At 39.4% G+C, this 24,525-nt stretch overlaps 1 protein-coding gene across 7 annotated transcripts; it reads right to left on the bottom strand.

Moving 5' to 3' along the window:
• Window positions 1–28: 28 nt before the first annotated feature.
• STAMBPL1 (STAM binding protein like 1) lies at window positions 29–23,232 on the bottom strand. Of its 7 annotated transcripts, XM_026085027.1 has the most exons (12): window positions 23,132–23,232; window positions 16,570–16,731; window positions 12,088–12,296; window positions 10,977–11,194; window positions 9,471–9,546; window positions 8,232–8,327; window positions 6,515–6,869; window positions 5,776–5,900; window positions 4,952–5,089; window positions 4,158–4,270; window positions 1,994–2,093; window positions 340–741 (listed from the first exon to the last, which is right to left on the bottom strand). In XM_026085027.1, exons 3-12 carry the CDS (start codon window positions 12,169–12,171, stop codon window positions 610–612), a joined length of 1,437 nt encoding a protein of 478 aa, XP_025940812.1. In that variant the 5' UTR covers window positions 12,172–12,296; window positions 16,570–16,731; window positions 23,132–23,232; the 3' UTR covers window positions 340–609. The 7 variants fall into 7 exon arrangements, with proteins under 7 accessions (XP_025940817.1, XP_025940812.1, XP_025940810.1 ...); XM_026085032.1 differs by lacking the exons at window positions 340–741; window positions 16,570–16,731 and adding an exon at window positions 29–332 and having other exon boundaries at window positions 23,132–23,230; XM_026085025.1 differs by lacking the exon at window positions 16,570–16,731.
• Window positions 23,233–24,525: the final 1,293 nt, after the last annotated feature.

Raw genomic sequence — 24,525 nt, 5'->3', positions numbered from 1 at the left:
AAGAAGCATTACTTCAACAGCATTACAGTTGTTTGAAGTTCATTTTATTGTTGTGTTGTATTATTGAGATACATTTACAGTTTCAGGATTAATTTCACTGAACTCCATCTTGACAGAGCAACAAAGTAACTCCAAAATGGTCAAGACCAATAAATATCAAACCATTCAATCTAAAAGGTATAAATATAAAAGTCATTTCTGAAAACGTAGGAAAACTGGAAGCCATTTTTCTATTTTGTCCATTTGCTTAGTAGCATCGCTATTGTCCATCTGTATCACCTCAGATCCAGCACAATTATCTTTATGTCTTTCCCGACCACGTGGGTACATGGCTGTAGAAAAAGTCAACCCATTACTCACAGAAATCAGTTTGAATAAAAGAGCATATGTGGGCAACTGTTTCCTTCTAATTTTCTGAGCCTACTTAATATTATGCCTATATATCCAACTTTGATTGTACCTATCACTGTGCCTGTTAATAGGCAAACGTATCTTCACAGGTGTAGATTGCTAAACAGGGCCAGGACTACAACATGCAATCATAGATTTCTAAAAAGGCTATTGCTTAGTGCTTGGCCTGTAAAACAGATTATAGTTCTGTGTTGTTCTTTATAAATCACGGCATGGTATACTTGAAATGGAGGGAGAAAGGGTTGTGTGCTGCAGCAGAACAGGTGCATGGATGACAGCAGCAAGCCAAGCTTGAAGTCTGTTCACTTCCTGCAGTAGCTTCAGATGTTTCTGCTCAAATGATGAATTTTTAAGTTATTACTTAGTCGTGACTGTGTCTGAAGACACTTAACTAGTCCTAAATGCATGTGTTGGGTCTGTGGAAAAGAACTTTTACTGTAAATCAGATGGATGCAAATTAGGGTTGTTCTGCTGGTCAGTTTTCAGGAATTTTCTTGTATTATCACACCTGATATTTTTCCTCCAGGAAATAAGGCTATGATCTTACTGTTCTTGTTGGAAGATCAATGTGTTTTGGGGACTGCACTTGAAAGGAAATTTGTGTTTGGTATGCTATACCAGCAGTATACATAATGTTTGTAAATGAGTTCAAGTGGCCAGTGACTTCACTTCTGAACTCCAGTTGGTAAAGGGCCACTGAGAAGAGCTAACCTGGAACAAAAGCCTTAAAATTTTTCAGACCTGAACTACCTTCTCCGTATCCATTGAGTCAATGATAAAAGAACAGAACAAACAAAACCCCCTAAACTCTCCTCCTTTTTGAGGATTAATAGTGACATTCTGAGAGTTGCACCATGGAGAAGTAATTTCTAATATCTTCTTTCAGTATTATTTCTCTGCATTTGATTATTTGATTTTGAGCTGTAGGTATAAGCTGGTCTGTATGTGAACTGAGCCCCATTTAAAAAAATCTTAATTATTCAAAGGTAAAAAGATTGTTCTCTTTCAGAAAACAATGACATATAAAATAATTATGAATGACTATTGTTCAGCCATACAAATAGCATACTAGGCTCTTAAAACACCAAAGAATTTTGTAGTTCTTGAGAAAAGCTTCTGAGAAGCTGGGGGAAAATTACAGGTAATGAAGGAAATGGGGCTTAATCTATTCATAACTGCACTTTGCAGCATCTGGCCTGTTCTGTTGGGACACCACAGCTGGGGAGATAAACTGAATTCTTTGTTTAAAAACTGAAGAGCTCAAGAAGAACTCCTGTTTGAATCTATGGCTTTTGCTTCTGTTGGAAGCAAGCAGAAGTGGTGACTGATAAAACAGCCATTCAGATGGTGTCTAACCAGAGGCAGTTACTAATTTAAGTAATTTCATGGCAGCTATTGACTTTTAAGTAGACGTCTGATTGATAGGTCTACCTTTCAGTGAAGAAAAGGTAATGAATTACATTATTCTAAGATGGGCAAAAAGTATAAAGAAACCTAGTCTGAAGCAGGTATAATTTCTGTTTGAAGCAGAGCCATGGGCAAGAATTTGAATAGTAAAAAACATGTTGGATTATATACTTACATTAAATAACCTAGGCTCCTTTGTATGTGGATGGAATCCCTTCTTTTTACAAGCAGAAACTTCAAGCATGCCAGTGTTAGTAAGTCTGAAGATACCAGTGCTGGAAGTAAAAGATGAAACTACTGTTAAGCACTGCCCTTGTAATAGAAGTCCAGTGTTTCACATACAAATTGCTTGGCTCAACAGAAGGACAAGATGATACTCAATAACCTTTGATTCACAGGAGATAAGGCTGGGTCAGATTCTTACGATATTTGAAATCAAGTCGAGTTTTAGTCCTGTAAAAGGAGGGGTGGCGAGGGGAAAGGGGAGTGAGAACATAGTACTGGTGCTATTCCTGTTAGGCAGGGCAGCCCCACTAAGGGAAGAGGCCAGTTCATACAGGAACAGATTCAGAGCAGGAACTTAGCTGTTCTGGATTGCATTTCCCTCACTGAACTCTATACAGGGACAACTTAAAGAGAACAGTCTTTAAGCTTAGCTGTATAAATGACTACTGAGAATACACTTCTCCACAACTTTTTAGGTACTGAACCTAGATAATAAAATAACTCAAAGCAGAAGAAAATACACTGCTGCATATGCATCATTAACACTTGGAGTATTTAATAAGAAGTTAAAAAAACCTCTCTTCTTTTGTAAAGAACATTGACTCACTGTGATTAACATGAGGTAGGAAACAGACTATCAGAAATACTACTGAAGGGCCGGGCTGTAGACATTTAGTCTATACTCAGATAAAGATTCTCCATGAAATCAACGTCATTGTTCAGGTGAAGTGGGGTAGGAAACCGAGAAGACAGAGCATGAAGCTTATGTTACGTTCTTTCGTATTTACATATGCTTGGGATCTTGCTGAGGCCAGCTATAACAGAAGCAAGGAGCTCTTCAGCCGTCTGTGAAGGCTGCTTTGGCACACAGTATTGCTGCACATACTACAGGTGGAGGAACAGAGTTCCACCTCCATCCTGCCAACAAATGTGTTGCGCCTCTGTTGTGCAACAAATAGACTCCACAGTTGGTAATTTGTAGCACAGTCACTGCTGGCAGCACAATCTGATCAGACTCTGTAGTCCCATTAGCAATACTGCTGCTGCATTGCTGCAGATTTCTGTTCATCAGAACATTTCTGAATGAACAGAAGCAGCCTGACAGTTTTCTTATATTTCCAAGAAATGGATGTGCCCTGTTGCTTTTGTCTGGGTAAATGCAACTTCTAAGCAAGTCTGCTTCTAAAATGATACTAATGTTGATCACACATCTATTTCATTTACCTTGGTCACATTAAATTATGCTTATTTTTGCAAAAAAAAAAAAAAGTTAATACCTAATAACTACGGAGCAAAACATGATTAATAAATGTTAGACAGGAGTAATAGGTTACAGCTGGTTAGAGGATATCAGCAGAAGCTATTGAGACGTTTACAAGACTTCTAGAGTTTTTAAAATGTAGGTGGACATTGCTGCTCAGGGTTATACACCCTAGCATTTGTGCACCAGCCACTCAAGCTGTATTTACAGCTCTGCTACCTGAATGACCCATAGAAGAAGTTAGAACTGGAGCCATGGGAGTCATCTATAGGAGCAGATGGTCAATAAGAAAGGCTGAAGAAATGCACAGTACTAAATAATGGCCCTAGGGGTTTGAAATGCTAAGCACAGCAAAGGCTATACACCTTCACAGTAATTGTTGTGCAGTTCCAGGTTTTAAACAGACACTTACTGCTTGTATTTTATGAAATATAAAAATAGGACCTTAAGTGTAAGCTTTGTCCCTTCACTACCCATTTGCAATTTTCATATTATCCTAGACAAATACCTCTAAACCCTTCCACTTCCTTCATCAGAGAGAATAAAGATAGGTCTCTGGCAGGCCATTGACAATAAGGCCTACAGGAAAGCATCCTCTATCATTACTACTGGATTGAGCATAGTATAAAAACACATACAATTTAAAACCTGGGGCTGGGAGGGGAGGAGGAGAGAGACGCCAGAAATGATACTGTGCATACAGACTCACTGAAATTTAAGTCTAAACAACGTAAAGAAAACAAACTCACAATAGACCCATTCCTATCCTTCATCCCAGTTTGTATTTGATCAAGTTTTAAGATAAGGAGCAGAGAAAAATATCTAAACATTACTTAGAAAAATCAGAACTCACTCATTATGTTTTGGTGAACAAACAATTGCAATGGCCTCTGGTAACATTAGCTGATAAGAACAATGAGTATGAAGATCAACACTGGATAAGAATGCAGTTTGTGTTGGATGCGTCTACAAAAAGAAAGGGAAATCTCTACATCATGAAATATTTCTAACAAATCACGGTCAACATACATTCCAGAAGAAACAATAATTTGTAACAACTGAAAGTATCAGTAATTCCCCCAGACTGAGTTCTTAACTTCCTGTTATCCCAGATTCTACATTGTCAGGGTAGCTTTTCAATATGAGGTTCATGGAGGCACATTCACAATCAGATGTACAAGCAATTTTCTGATCATGGGAAAAAAGAAAGTGGAATGAAGCAGCACAGGACAGAGGGAAATGAATTGATTGGCCAAAATCTCTAAGAGTGAAATCACATTCCATGTAATTAACATAAAGTTTATACAACACAATACCTCCCCCAAATTAAATTTTGAACATAGAAGAAAATAAATGACATTAGAAAGTAATAAAAATACCCTTAAATGGACATAAACAGAAGTTGTACTAGCAACACCAGGCCCATTGTGTCAACCAGATGCCTCACATCTTCACTGATTAAGAAATACTTATTATCTGTGAAGAACATCATTAATGCCTAGTTACAGCACAATGATTAGAATTGTGAGCAAATTCATTTGGATCATACAAGTTATTCCTTTAGTTTGCTAACCAGCAAACCAGCGTTGGTTTCATAGAGCATGCAGAGCCAAAACAGAAAAGCCAGAACCTACAAGGCATACGTACATGGATCCACCCCAAAGTAAGGAGATCGTACTGATCCTGGACACCAAATAATTCTTCCACATTCTCCATGTCGCAGTAGTCTGGTCCTGCAGACTGCTTTGGCACTATTACATGGGTAATAGTAAATTGATTATGTGTCTGTAAAATAAACATTGAGATGATGACTTAGGGTGGAACAAATAAACTAACAAATAAATGCTGAATGGGAATCTGAAACATGTCAGCCTCAGCTATATTCACTTATGACACCTGAATGTACACCTTAGTGTTTTATTGTGAAAATGTATCGGGCAGTATTAGTTAACAACAGAAGGTTGTTGTATTTGAAATGTTTGCAGAGACTACTGTTAAAAACATGTACTTTAAAAATTTAAAACACAGATGTTTGAGAATACTATAATTATTTCTGTGAAACTTGGAACATTACTACTCTGGCTATTCTTTGCCTTTATATGACCCAACTGCGCTTGGGTATTATCTTTAAAATTCTTTGTATGCTGGCATCAGCACAACATCTTTCCCTGTTCTGAAAAGACACTAACCATTATCTAGGTCAAAGGAAAAAAAAGCCTGTAAATCAATGTTACAGCTTGACAGCAGGATTTTCTTCTCCTTTTTGTTGTTGTTGTTTTTGTTGTTATGAATTCGATGACCCCAGTAGGCAAGCAGCAGGCCAGTTCTATATCTGAAGTGAATGTAATGAAGTTAATTATATTAAACGCTCATAGTTTAGCTCTGCTTTTGCTGTAAAATCAGTGCATTACCAGAAAATATACTGCTCTTAAAAATGTCTTCCCCATAAAAATGTGAAGGTTGAACTGTACCAGTTTTCCACAGAGAATTCCACATGTCTCTATTCCTCTTACTGTATTTGTCTCTGCTAGCAGCAGAAATTTGTGACAGAGATCCCTGGGTAAAATTACACCTCTGAGTGCTTCAGCCAATTGAGCTAACACACACACACACACACACACACACAAAAAAGGGAGAGAGAGAAAAAAAGATTTGTAATTTACACAGTGAATTTCTCAAATGTACACAGTTACATGCAATTATTAAAAAGGAGAGAATTATCCCATCACAAATTTCTAATGAGGCTAAAAATAATTTTTCAGAGTGTAAGCACTCTGTGTTAAATGGGGGTCACCAGCCTATGAAAGTCACTAGCTAGCTTGCCTTTGAGGTGACAGTGAACTGACACCATTTTCCAGGCCAAGGTTTTCCGAAAGAGCTCTCCAAATGAACCCCTGCAGATTCTGCTTCTGTTCCCTTGAAGTTCATGGTAAGATTCAGGCTTCCATAGGAAGTCTGATTCAGACTCCATAGGAAGAGTGAGGCTCAATCTCCAGATCCATCTATTGGCATTCAACTGGAAATGTGAAACTCTACAATTAATCTGCTCACCTAAAATGAGGAAACTATATGGAACTGTTGTGCGTACATTAACCTGTTCATTCTTATTTCACTATGGACACCCTCACATATGTACATACGTGTATGCAATGTGTGGGCTGCTATAAGCAGCAAAGAACCAGATAAAAAATAACAGATCTATGCACTTACTCTGAACAGCACTTAAAGCAGCTGCTGGCTTTAGGGCCTGGTTTACTGGAGGTGAATGTCCAGTACAGCCTGATGTGTCACTCTTCTCTTTTTTCTCAAGCAATGTGTTAGATAAAGAACTGTTCTCAGGTGCAGAAATACAAGATAGCATACTTCCATCTATCTGTTCAGACATAACCATGTTCTCTTTAATCTTCTGATCTCGAGCTAGTTCTTGCTTCTTAAGTTGATCCTCAAAGAACTGAAACTGTTCTGATTCAAGCTGTTGTTGCCGCATATGTGCAATTCGTTTCTTCTCTGCCTCTATTAGTCTTTGCTGCTCTAATTTCTTCAGAAATTCAGCTTTACATTTGTTCTGAAACATATGCAAATTAATTAGATTCTCAGAACAGCAACAAGAAAAAAGTACAAAAAAAAGGGGAAAGCAAGCAATCTAATTGCTAATAAGACCACCAAATCCTGTTATTAAACTTTAAAAGCTTTTGGACCTGTGAGCTGAACTGCCAAACACGGCTATATCCACAAAAGTAGTCTGACATGGAAGGAAATACTGTAGGTATGGAATTCCTAACACAAAGCTTTCAGTACGCATACCCGTGATGCTTTGTGTTTTTACTTCAGTAGTGATAGCACTTGACTCATTTATCTTTTATAATAAAGTGTTACAAAAAAAAGTGTTTTCAGAATAGTAGTGGTAAAGAGATGAGACAGAAGTGTAAGTAAGTCCTTACAATTTTCAATGTAACAAGAGATCCATGAGCATATTGGTTTTCTGGATAGATTTCATAACCCATTTTGTTATGTGCTGCTTGGTTTTGCTACCTGTTGCTGCTGTTTTGGTTGGTTGACTTTCTCCTGCCACCTTTCTTCCTTTAGGACAGTTTAACTTTCCTTGTGTTGCTCCCTGTACTGAAAGAGGCTTAACCTGGCTTTGTGCACGTAGCCCCCCCAGCCTCCCACACATTAGGTGCCTTCTCTGCTCTGGTCTGTGTTGCCTGCCCCCAAACAAACTGCTGTTCCACAGACTGCAGGGAAGCCTCAGGTTTCAACAGTCCTTCTTGCTCCCTGTTAAAAGGACTGCATCAAACATCATCAGAAAGAAAATGAAAAAAAAAAACAGAGTAGTTTTTTAAATATCATGAACAATTTATAGCAGAAAAGGAAGCCTCAAACCAATCAGTGACAGAATACAGATTTTTGTTGCATACTTCCCTAGGTCCATTTCAAGGGGAGGATAGAAAAGACACTTTTTCTTAGACACTCTTTCCAAGACAAGTTTTTAAAATTACAGATCCTGTTTTCAGTGACTTTATTACAAAAGACACAGCTCTTAACAGTTGCCTAAAGACTCCAAGAGGATCAATTAAAATCAAACGTGTTAGGAGTCAATGGGCCTTTTGCACACACTCATGTAAGTGTCTGAACAGCTTCTGCTTTATAAAAACAAAACCAGAGTGAACCAAAGACCTATTCAGATATTTGTAGGTTTCTATTATGTTAATATCATCACAGAACATGTGCTTCCAAGCACAACTTGCATTACTTATTTTCAGATGATAAACAGATTAAATTCTGAGAAAAGAAAAATCATTCTAAAGTAGTTCTTTAAATGATTAGCTGCTTCTAGAACTATCATTTTCCTGCTTAAAATTTTAAAGAAGTTTTATATGATGGAAGAAATATTCATACAATGATTCAATATCCATATAAAACTTACTTTGTTTTGCATATATTCTTGATATTCTAAGTTATATTTTTTTAAAAGATCCCTCTTCAATTCATCTGTCCTTGGAAATGCAACTTCTTTCAATTTCTTTGGGGGGAAAAAAAGATAGATAAAATTTACTTTTCAAAAGAACCACCTGGTAAACAAATTCAGCTGTAATACAGATTTCAAAAAATTCAAAATAACAAAACCCAGCTTCTCTTCTCCCAGTAAAGAATGGAAGAAATAAACACTACATCATCAGCTGGCATGAACTTATATAGTATGCTGGTTTCAATGAAGCTATATTAATTTACATCAGTGAAAGGTATGACTGCTTGTTAAGGGAAGATGGTCCATTTTTCTAACCATTTGTTATAACATTTTTGATTTTGCTGTATTTTATACCTAAAGCTAACTCCAGCTTTCATTATTTCAGGTAGGATTGCCACACTTCTCTCTAGGACTCCCTGGAGAGAAATACAGCTGCATATGCCCATTCCCTGGTAGGGTATGGGGAGAGCTATTTGCAGAGATATCCACAAGGGTAGCTTCCTGGGACCTCTCAGGAAGATTCTTAACTTAAACAAAAAAAATGCCCATCAATGTTTTCTACTGATGCAAAGGCAACTGCAAAATAATTTAGAGGCTGTTGGTTAGGGTGAGAATGTGAACATGCGCTTAATCCTACTGACTTTTATTGGAGGGGAGCATATGTTAGATGCCCTTTCTCAATAGGGATGTTTTCCTAGATTGTGGTCCAAACTCAAATAAAATTTGGCATGAAGCCTTTTGTCCTTGCAGATGACATTATTAAACTTTAAATATAGTTTGATTATTTAGCAGGGTAAGCAAATAATGTACAGACACCAGTAATTCCATACATCTCTCTTTATCTCTGTTTGCAACAGTCAGAGGTAGGACCATTAGCTGTTCATGTAACTAACTGGGACCAGAATCAAACTCTACTGTTAAGTTAGTGTATTTTAAACACATATATTTTTAGAAATAGATGTACTTGGGTTTCCAACAATCTGCAGACTTAATTCAGAGATAGTTTTTGCTCACCCTTTAGAATGATAATTTAATTTCCAGTAATGATCAAGTGACTAAACTGAAATAAAACATGAATGAGAAATAGAGAAAGTTATCAGAACTTCAAGCTGTGGTGGCTACCTTGGGCTTCTGCTTGCACTGGGAGAAAACGAATGCTAGGAAAGTTTCTTAAAGGCCAGGAAACAATAACCCTACCTTAATAATATCTTGTTTTTCCGGTACTGCACATTGGTGATAGTCTCGGTGACTGGGCAGCTTTTCTACAAACAAGCTAGAAAATTAAATATGCACGTGTTTGCCTTAGTAGTCTGAGGAAGATTTATTATAGCTTTTATGTTGGCAAGGAAATAAGTTTCACATGTTACAAATGTTAAACATTGCATCCCAGATGAGTCGAGCAGGTGTATACATATTCATTAGTTTAAACTATCATCACTTAAGTTCTTGTACGGACTGGTATTGGACACGTGGTGTAATGACAGGAGGTCATTTTCATATGTCTGAATATATTTTGTTTTTTTCCATTTGGGTTATGGGTTGGGTTAAGAAAGGAACAACCAGCACTCAGCACCTGAAAATAGCCCTCTAAAGCACTCTCCAACCTAGCCAGTGTTAAAAAAATCTTATTATTTCTGCTGTCCTTAGGTAAAATGCAGAATCTTAGATGGGAAGTCTAGCATGCAGCACTTCCAGGTCATTAAAGCAGTTATTTTTACCAGACCAACCTGCACAGCTAACTGTAGTATTAACCCATCTAGCCATATAAATTATGGAAACACTCTCAGCTGCAAAAAATTGCTGGGATACGCAGCTCTACCATTCTTCCTGGTCTTTCAGCATTTTGTGCAATGTTCACCTCCAGATTCTTTTTACAAAGATATATGCATTTAAAATGAAGTTGAATAAGCAAGATTCAGTTTTAGTTTTCAGATCATGAGGGAAGTAAGGGGAGGGAAGGAGGTTTCCTATTAAAAACATTTTTTTACAAGTATATAAAAAACCTTTCAGAAGTAGTGAAACAAACCATTCAGTTCTACAGCAAATTGGGCTAGTTAAAACACTTAAATCTGCCATGTATATATTTTTCAGATGGCTATTTTGAGAGTTGTAATGAAAGTTGTCTGGATTTTTTTGGGGGTGGGAGAATAATCATATAATGAACGTGTATTGTGGATTTTGCATTTATTCCTCTCCAAAACAAAAAATTATGCTTAATCCTTATGGGACGGAGAGTAAAAAGACAGGTAAAAAGCCCTTTCATGTTATCTAAGTGCTATGTGATACTACAATCTTAGAGATCTGCAGAAGCTCATAGTGTTCACCTGTTAAAGTCTCAGAATTGTTCTGTAAAAATTGCTTTTTAAACCATGCACTGTGTTTTACAAACAGGCTGATACAAACAGAATAACCTGCAGCCAACAGTGCTCATAGTACAGCCTGGTTCAGTAAACTGAAAGGTCAGTATATTAGGTTAATTCATGCCTGGCAGTTAATAGACAGATATGACTACCATACTAATAGTTGAGAAGAAATTATAACAAAGACTGTGGTTAGAGTAAAGATCTCAAAAGAACAAAGCTACTCAGTAAGAAAACAATTATAAACATTTTTCTCCTAATTTAAAGGGATGCCCTGTTTTCAGTGTGACACCTTCAGTCTACTCAGAATCAAAAGCTGTAATGACAACAAACTGTTTCTTACGTTATGAACTTATTATAAAAGACAAAAGCATTTTCCAGGTTTCCTTCCTCCAGATATATGGATGCCATTCGCTCCATCTCTACTCCAGATCTAAAGTAACGGCGTGGAGTGATATCTTCATTGATTGTGATATTGCTGCCAAGTTTGCTTAAGGCACGTACTCTCTCCTCTGGGGTCACAGAGATGTCTGTATGGTCTGGAATAGCTACTAGCTTTTTCTGAAAAAGAGAAGAGAGATTAGAAAAGAGAACAAGACATTATGCCTTCATTAGACCTTCAGCAAGTCATCTCATCCAAGAAACTCAAGGAAAACCTTCAGCTTTCTTTTTGAAACAGCTAACCGCTTCCTCACTGCTAGCAACAGTTAAAACATTCTAACACGTTTCTTCAATTGTGTAACAAATAAAAATGATCCTATCCCCCTCCCCAAATCCTCAAACTACAAGAAACCCTGAGGAAAAAAAAAGATAAAATTAAGTTAACCTCTGTAGAAATGATCAAAGGCAACACAGAGTGTGTCATCTTTAGAGTCCCCCAAACATGAAATTTTGTAAGGTCTGTTTTAAGATACTGAAACATTTTGGTGGAGGGCCTGTATACTCAAACTCCTATTATATGATGTGCTTACTCTGCTGCATATAGATCAACTGACAAAGAGGAATAAGTTTCCCTAGTCAGGTCAACAGTTCACTTCAGATGTTCATTTTATAGATTTAAAAGAGGCAGCTGAAGATTAAGAAGCTGGAACTAATTCTACTAAGAAGCAGCATAGCTGCTTATTATAATCATTACCTTCTAAGTGGCTTAATAAGTGGCTACTGCAAATTGCTTCCTCTTACTTTGTTGAAAAGTTTTACTCTTTCTATTCAAAATGTTCACTTCAGTTTCTTAAAAACCTGATCACTGGAACAAGCTAAAACCCCATAAACCACATTTATAGAAATAAAATATTTAAATTACGAAGGAATCATCAGGCAGAACGTGTGAGGAACTGGCAGAATTCAGGGAAAAAGCCCTGCAGTTGATAGACAACACTGCTAAACAGTTTTCTTAAATTGTTGCTTATTTGAAAGAGGGGGCTGAGCCATCAGCATTTCTTTGCAATACATACCAATGAACTAACAGTGAATGGCTGCTCCATGTTGCCCTCTGTCTGCAAATCAAGAAAATCACGCTTTTTTTCCAAACTCTCCATCTGACTACAAAAGACAAGATGGACCGAAGAGTATCAATCCAGTGCTCAGTATTTGCAGCAAGCTGTCTCAGAGTCTATTAGTCCAAGGGAAACTTCAGTACAGATATATTGATTGTGGTCATGTGCTGGATGAAACAGGACAAGAAGTCACTCAGATGAGAAATACATTCATATGCTACATAGGTTTGCATGCTGTGCCCCTCTCACTCATTACTTCAGTATACAGTACTTACATATTTTTTAATAATCTAGAACCTAGCCAGTATCTGTAATTTAAAACAGGAATCTATGAGGGGTTTTCAGGACACTTGTTGACTAGTTGATTTGTTCTAACATTATTACAGTGGATTTGAACAAAATACATTATTTTTACAAATTTTCACAGCAACTTCAAAAAATACTTTCAAGCATTAAGTAAAAATTAAAAGTTCAAAGAAACTAATCACAAATCTGATACCTTCAGCATATGTTTTGACAAATATAAACAGTGTGAATCTGGTATCTGTTTTCCTGCTAAACTTATAATTAAAAATAAAACCCAGCTTAGCATATGAACTAATAGCAGTAACATAAGGTACAGGAAATGTTTCAAACACCATTTGTTCCACCTGCCCAACTGACTGGTTTCAACAACATGCAAAATATAATGAAATACGATGAGTCAACTGATAGTAATTGCTCCCTGCACAGCTCTGAACAAGTAAAAATAAATAGACAGACATGTTTGTGGTCATCACAAGAAAAAATTTGAAAAGGAAATGAATTATTTAAATTATGCTGGAAATATGAAAATGAAGCTACTAATGTGGTTTTTCACTTCTGTGCTCTCAGTCTAAACAGATTTGATGCTGAGTGTCAAAGCCACTTTATGTACTGCAAAAAACAAAAAGTGGGTGCAGAGCAGAAATCCTGCACCCAGAGAAGGTTCAGCAAAGATGTTTTCTCAGTGCATCTCTCTCTAGAAGCCAGAGGACTCTGGGTTAGAGGAAAACAGTCCTAAGGAACTGTGTGTTTTTAACTGGCTATATTTCTCAAAAGTTAATTCCTGTATTTGAGTCTTCCTCATTTTTCCCAAAACTAACAATATTTATTATATCAGCCTTTAATTTTCACCATTAGCTCAAGTTTTTGTAGGAGACATTAAATTCATATAAGTAATATGCTTCCATTATAATATTCAGATTCCTCCTCTTTTACTTGTAAAAGCCCATACTGGTATACTCATTCCATTTTATTAAATCAGTCTTACCCTGCTTTGATAAAATATATGTGACCTATCAATCTAAATGAACATATTCATGCTTGACTTTACACCCATGTTTTCCATTTTCAAGATTTTTATTTTCATCATCAGCTATGCCACAGGTCTGTGAATTCAATTTCATGGTTTATATTTTCAAGTTAAGGTATGCAAAATGCTTGCACAATTTGTAACACTCTTTTGGAAATAAAAAAAATGAAGCTTAGCTTGTATGCCCATGACATCAACATTATTTGTGGCGGTAGCACTGATGAAAACAGTTCTCTAAACAATTTAATTTTATATAAATAGAGCTCTGGTGCAAACTGTCAGCCTGGCAGGAGAGTCCTATTCATTGCCTATTCATGGTTTGCAGAAAGGCCTCATGGGACCACAGTAACCAAGTATTTTTGCTTTAGCCTACCTCAAGAGCCATACTGCCTTGTGGCTAGTTTGATTGGGAGGCTGCTTATGGTATAAAGTAAAACTCTGACAAGTAGTTTCTAAATTGCAAAATATTCAAGTTATTCTAGAAAATATTGTTCAAAAGCAAGGGGTGCAGAAATGTATTTCTACTCGATTCCCTATTTCGATTCTTTTGAATGAGAAAGTTATATTTCATGCACTTTCTCCCTTACAGAATTCCTTCAAAGTCTAGTGAGGAAATGAATGTCTACGATAATGCTCTTGACGCCTTTCCATATGCATGTCATAGGGTACTGACTGTATGGTAGTTTCAACTGCTATCACAGCTCTAAGACTTTTCAGCCTAGCTGACAGGCAAATAGAAAAATGTTAATGCAGCAAGTGGAAAACACAAAAGCTACCGGTATTGTGTTTCATGCCAGTATTCCCAAAGAGGTCGTAGTTAAAGAAGCCTACGGTATCCCCCAGCAAAAATCTCTTTTGAACTGGCACAGGGAGACATCATGGAACCCTTTACTTGCAGACATTTCTCATCTTGGTTGCCTCTAAGAATATGAAGATTAAAAAGATAAGAGTGATTAAGTGATCTTTAACCTAAAGAAGCATTAATAAAGAAGAAGATCAATTAGAGCACCAGGTGTATTAAAGAGGAGCCATCTGGTATTAGCAGAAACTCAGACTTCCTCAAAATTGTGTCGGCGCTGTGAAAGAATAAAGACGCTCTGCAGCTCTGCAAGCCACTGAGCACAAGTGAAAGAGGTCAGCAGAAGAATCACTACAAATAAAAAAGGAAACTTACTTTTTAACTTAGTTTGAGAAGCACATTCACAAATGGACATTGTAAATAGAGAAGGAATACTAGAAATACTAGGACAACTTTGCATTACATTTACAAAAATATCAAACAAGTCTCAAACATATTAGCTGTTACAGAAGGCAGCATAATTAAAAAAAAATTAAAAAGAACATGTGCTGTTTTATGACTGCACTGCTATGTATTATCCTTAACATGTAGACATACTGGCCAGAATTACAAATCATTAAAATGCAGAAGATTAAGCTTTACCAAAAACACCACCACAAACATGGCTTGTCAGTTCTCTGGTATGCCTCGGTTTGCGCAGTTTCACACTTGCCTTCAGCTAGTCCAAGACCATGATACTGCCAGGGGCTCCTCTTGCCCTCAACATATTTTTGCACTTCCACTTTGTTGGCTACAGTGACTTCAAGACAAGTCAGATCTGATCCAAATTAAAATTGAATAGACTTATTTTAATTAATTACTTGCTTTTGTAATTTCTCGATTTCACAATGCGGGGGGGGGGGCAGAAACATACACCTAGTGATAAGCACATTGCGCTTTTCAGAGGCGGTGCTGTTTCAGATTGGTGTGAACTGGCTTTGAAAACACACCCTAAGAACTTGTACAGTGCCGAAGAAAAATTGCCCAGTCCTGGTGAATGACTTCTTGTCTTATTGAAATAAATTCATATTTTACTCTATAAGAGCAAAGAGAAATGCAAATATCAAACCTTTCTGTGTAACTGAAACTAAGTATATTCAAACATACAAAATAGTTATGCTAATACAGTGAACTATATTCCAACCCCAAGCACAGGGAATAAGTAATTACACGAGCTTGGACCTGTTTTAGTTAATCAGAGTAGAATGTAAAGTGCTCTAAATTCTAGGAGTGAACATGCATTTTTCTGCTGTCCACTTTCAAGCACTCCAACCAACTTAGATTGACTAAGGTAATGTTTGAGTCTGTATATTTAGCATGCAAATCAAACTTTCTCTAATAATTAATTTGCTGAGTGTCATTATCAAAATACAAGAATTTAACATCTATTCAACAGTTAAGCAATTTTTCCTGATTTCATTGGTAGCTACACTCACTTTTCACCATATCCCATTTCCTCCTTAAAAAATACTTGTTTTCCTACATGTCACAGCACATTATACTATATATTAATCCCTTGTAAAATCCAGCTGTATTAACAGAAAAGGTCTCAGCAAGGGGGGCAGTGGTTTAAATGGCATTAAAAGTCATTCTTTTTATTCAGGCTAACTAGCATGATACCAAGTACCAGGGAAGGAGTGAAAAGCATAGGTAGCAATTTAAGCGTAAGTTATATGCAAGCAGAGTAGGCTGATGAGATAGCAATTTAATAATAATAATAAATAACAATAAAATAATAATAATTTAATGAGATAGCTGATGAAATAGCAATTTAAGCATAAGTTATATGCAAGCAGAGTAGGCTGATGAGATAGAGATGGTATGAGAAGACCTGGAGAATGCAAACACAAACTCTCAGGGTTTTTTGAAAAGTCTAGTAGTGCTTGACAATACATCACAAACTCTCCGGTGCCCTCACAGTACACCACACACTGGCATGTTTCTAACAGTTGTTGGCATAGATGGATGTGGACAAACGAGCTCCTTTGCTAGTGCTCAGAGCCAGATGGGTATGAACGAGCTAAGCTTGCAAGCTATGTAACTGTGCTCTGCAATAGAATAAGGTGGTGCACGTGGCTGCGTAGTGAGGCTTATTAGCTCAAGCGCAGTACTGAACTAATCAAGTTACATAGTTTGCATTTGCAATACCTTGTGTGGAGCCAGCTCAGAGACTGGACAGAATGAGCTTGGATCAGTCTACACGCATTTCTGTGACACGCTCTGAAATGCGTATTTACTGTGCTGTCCTTTGCTGGTACAACCTGATTACCTGAGACCATGGTGCTCCAGCAAAGACAACGAAGCCAAGGAGGGATGTGTTCTGCCAGATGAGGCACACCAGTGACTGCCAGCAGCCCAGCTGGACTGGCGCTGCTCAAACTTTCTACTGAAGACAAGGCAGTTCAGAGTACCAGCACTCCCGAGAAACTAGCTGAATGAAGAAACACAAGGACTAAAATTCAGCTTGAGGCTGCCTTCTGCAGTTCTTCAGAAGAGGATTTTAAATTTTAAATGAGTTTTTTACATTTAAACAGGTAGCAGCTTAACATAAATAAATATTAATTAATACATTAGTTTCCACTTCCCTCTTTATAATATACTTTCTAAATTCCAAAGGACTTTTAAAATCATAATACTCTGACTTCAATACTGCCAGCAACATTTGTCAATATTTTGAGTATTGGTCTTATTAAAAAGCTGCCTTAAAGAGATCATTGGTAAAAATTTCAAATGCACTTTCTTGATGTATAAACTTAGCTTCCATTAAAAATAGCATTAGCAATGATCTACCCCTTGCACATTTTTAATAATAGATTATTGGAGAAATACTCATCCTTTGTTTGGTATTTTGGTGGATTGTAAAGCCCAGAAGTGGTTCCCATCAAAATCATGCACTGGATTTCACTGTGATCCGGATCCTTAGAGTATATCTAAACATATTTGCTAATGTAAGAGTTAAAACATGTCACAGTTTTTATGAACTACTCTTGGGATCACTGCTCTGCATTCATCCTATGGTAAAAAGCTTACTTAAACAGTGTAATAATAGAAGCTAAAACAGTAACACTCAGTGTCACTATACTACGAAGTGTGACAACTACAGATCACCAGGATAAAGATGTGTCTAAAACCATAATGAGGTTAGTCCTCACTAAAATCATCAAATTAGCAAGTATAAAAACCACCTTTTACTTACTCATAACAAAACTAAATTATTTCAACAAACTCGTAAAAGGGCACATCCAGTGATTGCTAGATCACAAAGGACTGTTTCACGCCAACTAGTCACCTATGGTGTAGATACCTAAACTTCTGTACTCTGAGCTGGATGTTCAAGTGAATTTGGTGAAAGACAGGTTACAAATACAAGCACCTAACTCATTCAGCTCCTTTTGAAATGCCCAGGCCATATATTGGTACAGCACATAATCATTTATACACGTACGTGGATTTGGTACAAAATATTCTAAAAATAACCTAAATAGCAAACTGCCTTCTGTTGGTTCTCTCCAAAAAGCAGCAGCATGTTCATCTGTCAACACGTTTTTTGAAACAACAGTTCACCATTACAGCAAATGATTCAGCTAGTACAGTAAGTAGTTGCTTCTGGAAAAAAAACAACAAAGCACTGAATGTCATGGCAAGAGCACCCTCCTGTGCAGAGAAAAAAAGTGAACAACCAAAAACAACAGAAGGGGCTTTCAATAGAGAGAAGCTCCAGAAGGAACCACTTGCTGAAAGTCCCGCATCTTCCAATGGAGAAGCTGCTCTTCATAGTAGTAGCTTGGCTCCAGAAAACCGTATCAGCACTGGTTCGTAATCTAGCACTGCCCCTTGGCCCCCCTGCACTGCATTGCCAGGATCTCCTTCCAGGCTCCAAAAGCTCCCAGAAGCAGTTGGTGAGCTATACAGTCGTCTTTCCCAGACGTTGGTCAGGGCTATACTCTCTTTTTGCCTACTGTGAAGGGACAGTCCCAACCACCTCACCAGCACAGTCTTGAGGTCTCTTTATAAGCTGTGTCAGTAGCATACAGACAGCAGCATCTTCACCCCTTGGGTGCTGAGAGTACCCAAATCATGTGCAGAGGAGATCCTCCATGCACAGATCTGCAAAACACAAATCTAGTGCCACTCTCTGTGTGGTTACACCTCTCAGTATTCTATCTTACATCACATAATTCAGCTTTATTTTCACATAAAGAAAATATGGGTGATAAAAGGACCTGTTTTCCTACAGTTAAAGTTAGAACAATTCTCTGAAGACCTTTAAAGTTATTCTGCAATTATCTGGATGACCACAGTCACTGAATGTAACTACTTAGATATAGTATCATCGACTTTGTCTGTTTTCTAATGACAGTTTTCCTCTTGGAAAAGGTAAAAATGTTGTTGCATTAATAAGGCACTTCAATAAAATTAGATTGTTACTGGGTCTCCTAAGAATCTGATAAACAACTACAACATGGAAATAACATGCAATATGACATGTGCAAGAGCATCACTTCTATGTTTTATGTTCCTGGTAGGGAAGAAAAAGTTTTCAACACATAGCCATATATGAACTCTCTTACCTTCATGCACAGGAAGTAAAATGTGTCTCATTATTTCCCCTTTCACAAAAAGAAGCACACAAAAAGAAGACCTCATTTGCTATCTTGAGAAACAATACATAACTGATAGTTTACTCCACTACTCAATCCTCTTCTAGTTCAGCATGATCTTGATTTAGGATCATATCCTTTCAGTTCTTCCCTTAACATGTGGCATCTACATGTTCAACAAACAGAACACTGGTCCAGCCCATTGATGTTAACTGTTAAAGGTTAGCAACTAAGATGGCGGTGCCTGCTGATATATGTTTAGAATTCAGGATATCAATAAGTTCATAAGGAAACCGAACTCCTGCTTAGAGGAAAAACCTCACCACTACAAAGAGGGAAGAAAATGCACTGTGAATGTAGAACCTAAAAGCTTTCCCCATAGCTTCAGAGTACAAAGGAGAACTCCGATCTTCACCTGCAGACTGTTTGGAAGTAAGATCTAGTATGTCTGGGTTACTACAACATAACCCTATGCATTTGAGCTGTAAGCATAGATGGTGGCTTACTAACAGATTTATTAATATACTCTGTCTACAAGGCTATTAGTCAGTCCTAAGAAATTGTCCTGAAAAACAAACTGGAAATATTCAATATTCAAACATGCATCTGTGAACTGCTGACTTGCAACTGAGACAATTCTTTCTTTCATGGCTTCTTGTGTCAAACAAAAACCCAAACCCTCTGTCCCCCTTTATGGTCACACCATTCAGTTTCAGCAGAGATGCAGAAATGCATTTTTAACATAACAGAAAATCACCAATGCTAGAATGTCTTGGATTAAAGAACAGCAGCATCCTTAGGCGGTGACTGAAATAGACTTATGTTACACAGTACAGCAATGAACTATTAAAAGGATATTTTAGACATGGGTCTGAGAAAGAGTACCATTTCCTTCCTTTAAGAAATGCACAACAACCCCCACCAAAAAATTACATTGTACCATGGCACATCAAGCCAGAAGTGGACAGAAATAAAAGAAACAGCTGTTATAATATGATTCATTCTTTGATGATTCTGTTAAAATACTGAAAGAAATGATACCTGCAATACTGGCAAAATTACAACATAGCTGATAAAACTAATTTCCACTACAGAGACAAGAAGCAGTGTTGCTAAGGGAAACAAGTAGGAGGCTAAGATCAGCACAGAGGTCTGCAACACTTCATAGATTTCCAAGAAACAAAGCATGATTCCTTGCAAATTCTCAGGTTTCACAGATTTCCTGTCTGTAGTCCTACTTCTCTCAGAGGCAAAGACCCACTGAGATGGAAGGTTTTTGAGCCTTCCTCTTCTTTCTATAAATGGTAACGATTTTTCTGACAACATTTGCTACTTAGTTTTATAGCATTTTCAGATTATAATAAGGACACTTGTTAATAGGGTGAGTTACCAGTTGCAACATTTAATTTCTGTTTCCTCATCAATGGAGAGAGCTAGACATTTCTGAAGGCCTTTCAACAGTGATTTAGAGGACCTGAAACAGGAATACTTTCTACATTGATTATACAGAGAGCCTAGAGCCTCTGTAATGCAATTCAGCATGTTGTGTGCTGAACTGTGAGCCAGCTAGAGCTGCCAATAGGAAGCACTAAGGTAAATGGTTGCGTCTGTGCAGGTGCCTGACTCATGGCATCACTGTGACGTATCCTTATCCATGTAAAATTTAAAATGCTGAATTTTTACAAGAGGGATGCCTACGCAACAACAGTGCTAACCCACTACATAGTAGCTTAACTATCGAGTTAGCTTCACTTGGGTGTCTTAATGCTAAATAAAACCTATTGGCTTAATATAGAATAATCACAAAAGCAGTTACCGCATCTCAGCTGTGCGGTGCAGTGACTTGTAACTTTGAGATATGCCAGCTGGACTTGAAAGAATGTACCTGTCTGCATCTGAACAACACCTTCAATGTCAAGTCAGAAATTCAAGGTGTCACACCATTATTCTCTTCTCATTTTCTCCAAGGAAAAAATAATTCCTAGAAGCCAAGAATTAACACATGTGAAAAAAATCTGTAACTTTAAAACATCATCAAGCTAAAAAAAGTGGTGAACCATGAAGGCAACAGGAAATAAAGCTTGATCATTCAGGAACTGTATTGGCAAGACAAGTGTTTTCATATAATGGACCAATACTTCCATTAATAATAGAAACTATGACCAGAAAATACATTTTCTGTCATGGCAATCTAAATGTTAAATATTTGTTAAAAAGATATAGACAAAGACTTTTATTACAAGCAGCAAACTAATTTGTCAGAAGCCCAACTGGAAATGTAACCTTCGATACAAAAATGAAATCTCAGGAGTCAGATAAGAACAGAAAAAACCTCCGTGCATATATGCCAGGCAAACAGAGACCAAACATTTATTTTTACAAAGCATTTGCTCAGTGTCTTCATGCATAGGTCACCTTGTCGCTCCTTCAGCAGTTGAAGATTTCATGACACCTCTCACCTTGAGCTATATACTTTCTCAGCTTGGTGATTAACTTTCAGGAAATGCCTTACGGCCTGATCTTACACATACTTGCACATAAAGAAAACCACATGAGAGATGCCTTCGCAATACTCCCATAGCAATATCAGTAATACACGTTTGCAGGACAGATCAAGACACTGAACCCTATTTTTAAACATAATATTGCAATATAAAAACCTTGTACTTACAGCTATTTAAAATACTATATAAAAACATAACCATGAAATTTGCACCTGCGGAATTATATAGCATTTGGAAGCAATGTTCCCAAAACTCTGGATTTGTCAACAGTGACCTTTAGTTATTCATACCTTTAGCACCTTTCAGTTGAACTATAGAAATGCAATTTACCAGATAAAAATGCCTTTAGTACTTGCGAAAATCCAGCTGTTACAGAATAACAGAATACTGCCTCAGCAACACCAACAACCACTAAACTGTCCTGCTTTCTCCTAGGAATATCTCATGAATTTATAGCTCTGTATTCCATTTTCTAGGACCTGTTGATCTAAGGGAATTTATCAAATATATGGCAGACTACAGCTTTAGACAGTCAACCACTTCAGTCTACAATGAGGATAAAACCCACTTCTGTGGAAGACAGAACTTTCTGAAAGCCAGTCTGAGCCTAAGGAATGAATTCCCTGGGAACCACAGACCATCCCAGACCTCATAATCTCACCACTTTTCTTTGTCAGCACAAGTTGTGCTTTTTCTGCCCATGACTTCTTCAACATATATTCAGAACCATGTGCATATTAAATACATTCCAAAACAAAAGGGTGATTTTTTTTGTCCCCCTTCTAAAAAGGAAAGTGCACCCATGTGTGCGAGAGATTAGTTAACTGCTCGGTGCAGTCTGGAGAGAAACTTAGATCCTACAGAGATGAGTATGAGGCACAAAGGGAGCAGAAATAGCTTATGAAAGTTACAGATGCTCTGTTTCTTCTTTATATATTCTTCTTTCTCTTTCTGCCCTGAGGATATTCTTTCATTTGCATATGGCTAGAGACAGGAATAATTATTAAAAATGGAGTACTGTTATAGGTTTTGAGGTTTCTCTGAAATATGATAAAGCTTTTCTGAACTCTGCTCATCACCATACTATAATCACCTATTTTTATGGATTCAGTGTAAGCAGCAGCTTTACACAAACACAAGCTCACTGCTCCCCCACCTCCCTGCAAAATGAGAAGACAGAAGCTGTCAATGACACCATGCTGTCTAGGATCCAGCTCTGCTCCAAGAGATAATCTTGCTCCAAAGCATACCCTGCCTGAGGCTTTCAATAGTTACGCCTTGCCTATATTAGGCCTCCTCTTGCTGATGGTGATTTCCAACAGGCCTTTTGGGTTCAAGGAATGACTTGACAACTCGATGGCGATGGATCAGGGGACGTTCACGAGAGCAGCCGAGCTGCTGGCGCCACTGGCTTCGCCACAGCACGGGCCGTTACAGAAGTGCCCCAGCAGTGACCATATGAGCATCAGGGGGGCAGAGGGCCGGGATGCCACCGATCACCAGGAGCCGCGCAGCCTGCAGCAGCCTAGCCAGGCCACCGGCTACGACCCCCGCCACATCCCAGCCCCCGAAGGGGCGGCTCCCCCCTCGCACCCCGCTACTTCTCTCGCCCCCTCCCGCCTGAGAAACCATATGCGCCAAATACCAGCAGCGAGGCGGGGGGGCGCCCGGGCGCTCTCCGCAGCGCTCCCGCGCTGGAAACCCGGGGAAGGCGACGGTTGCTTACCGCGGAGCCGGGCTGCTCCCGGCCGGCGGGCGATGCCGCGGGGTGCCGAGTCTCGCATCCGTGTGACCGGCCCAGCGGCCGCCGCGGCCCCTGCTGGAAGCGGCTGCGAGCGGCCGCCGCGGCGCGGCGCGGNGGGGCGCCGCTGGGGGAAGGCGGCAAGCGCGGGGCCCGCCTGGGCCGCCGCCGCCCTGCCTTGCCCCTCGCTCCGCCGCCGGGCGCGGAGGAGGGCGCCGCTGCCCCCGCCTCGCGGCCGCCTGAGGAGGGGCAAGCGGCGTAAGGGTCAGGGAGGCAGCTGCTGCCCGCGCCCGGTGCCGCAGAGAGGAGCCCCCGGCAGTGCGCGCTCTGCCGCAGCCGGCCCAGGTCACGGTGCGGAGGGAGGAGCCTGGGCGGCATGGCCGCGTCCAGCTCTGCCCCGCGGGGAGCGCGGCCCGGCCTGGCCCGGCCCGCCGCCCCAACGCTGCTGCCCAACGGCCGCGGCCGCCGCGCGCCTGTGGCCCGCCGCGGCCGTTACTGCCCAACGGCCGAGGGCGGCGCGGCCGCCGCGCGCCTGTGGCCCGCCGCCGGCCGTTACCGCCCAGCGGCTGCGCTCAGAGGCGGGCTGCCGGGTGCTGTGGCTTTGCCACGCGGGAGAGCCGGAACGGCGCCAGCCAGAGCGAGCGGCTCCCTGCCTGAGCGTGCAGAAGCGTGGGAGGAGAGCAGCGAGGGCACAGGCCTGCAAAATTAGGTAGAGACATGGGGAAACAAGTCCGTTGTGTGCAGTTTCTGGACCCACGAGGCAGGTTTGTAAGGCAGCATTAATGCAGCATGCCCAGTATTTGTAGTAGTTCTTATGTTGCATGTTTCCCTCTTCTGCATTTTTAAGTTCCTCATGTTCAGTCATCATTTAAATAAGTTCACATGTGCTTGAGTATTAATGGGCATACGTACTTTATCTTGGCTAATCTAAATCTTGGAGGGAGTTAAGTAAGGAGAAACATGAATTAAGGAAAACTGGTGCTAAAGTAGGTGTCTGTGGATAAGGGGCCATAGAAGAGGAAGGTTTAAGTGAAGGTGCAGTGGTCAATCTGTGACTGTGGTAGGTGACAAGAAGGCTCACTGGAGAGGAAGGGACTTTCCCCCCTGACTAGTACATGGGAGGTGTCTGGATGGGACACAGGGTGGGTGGGGAGACGGGGGGGGGGGAGAAATAAAGTGCAGGCGTTGCATGCTGTGCTGCTGAGCCCCGATGCAGTTCTCTTTGGCCTCTCCTGGTTTGCACCCGAGGCATCTGCCAGGATGCTGATATTGCTGGAAAGGTCTGCAGGGTTGCAGAGCTGATGCTGGAACAAGGCTACTAATATGTGGTGAGGCAAAAGAGTGGGCTGCGCCTGGTGCTCTAGACAGAGGCTTTATCA

The sequence above is a fragment of the Apteryx rowi genome, unplaced genomic scaffold, assembly GCF_003343035.1.
Source record: "Apteryx rowi isolate R43461 unplaced genomic scaffold, aptRow1 scaffold_658, whole genome shotgun sequence".
NCBI classification, from domain to species: Eukaryota; Metazoa; Chordata; class Aves; order Apterygiformes; family Apterygidae; genus Apteryx; species Apteryx rowi.
This window is presented reverse-complemented; position numbering and strand designations above follow the sequence as displayed.

Coding starts and splice junctions, on each gene's coding strand:
- STAMBPL1 (XM_026085027.1), bottom strand. CDS start 12,171: ATGGAGAGTTTGGAAAAAAAGCGTGATTTTCTTGATTTGCAGACAGAG. Junction 8,328..9,470: donor AAAAACAAGATATTATTAAG/GTAGGGTTATTG, acceptor TTCCCCCCAAAG/AAATTGAAAGAAGTTGCATT. Junction 2,094..4,157: donor TGTTCACCAAAACATAATGA/GTGAGTTCTGAT, acceptor TTTTACTTCCAG/CACTGGTATCTTCAGACTTA.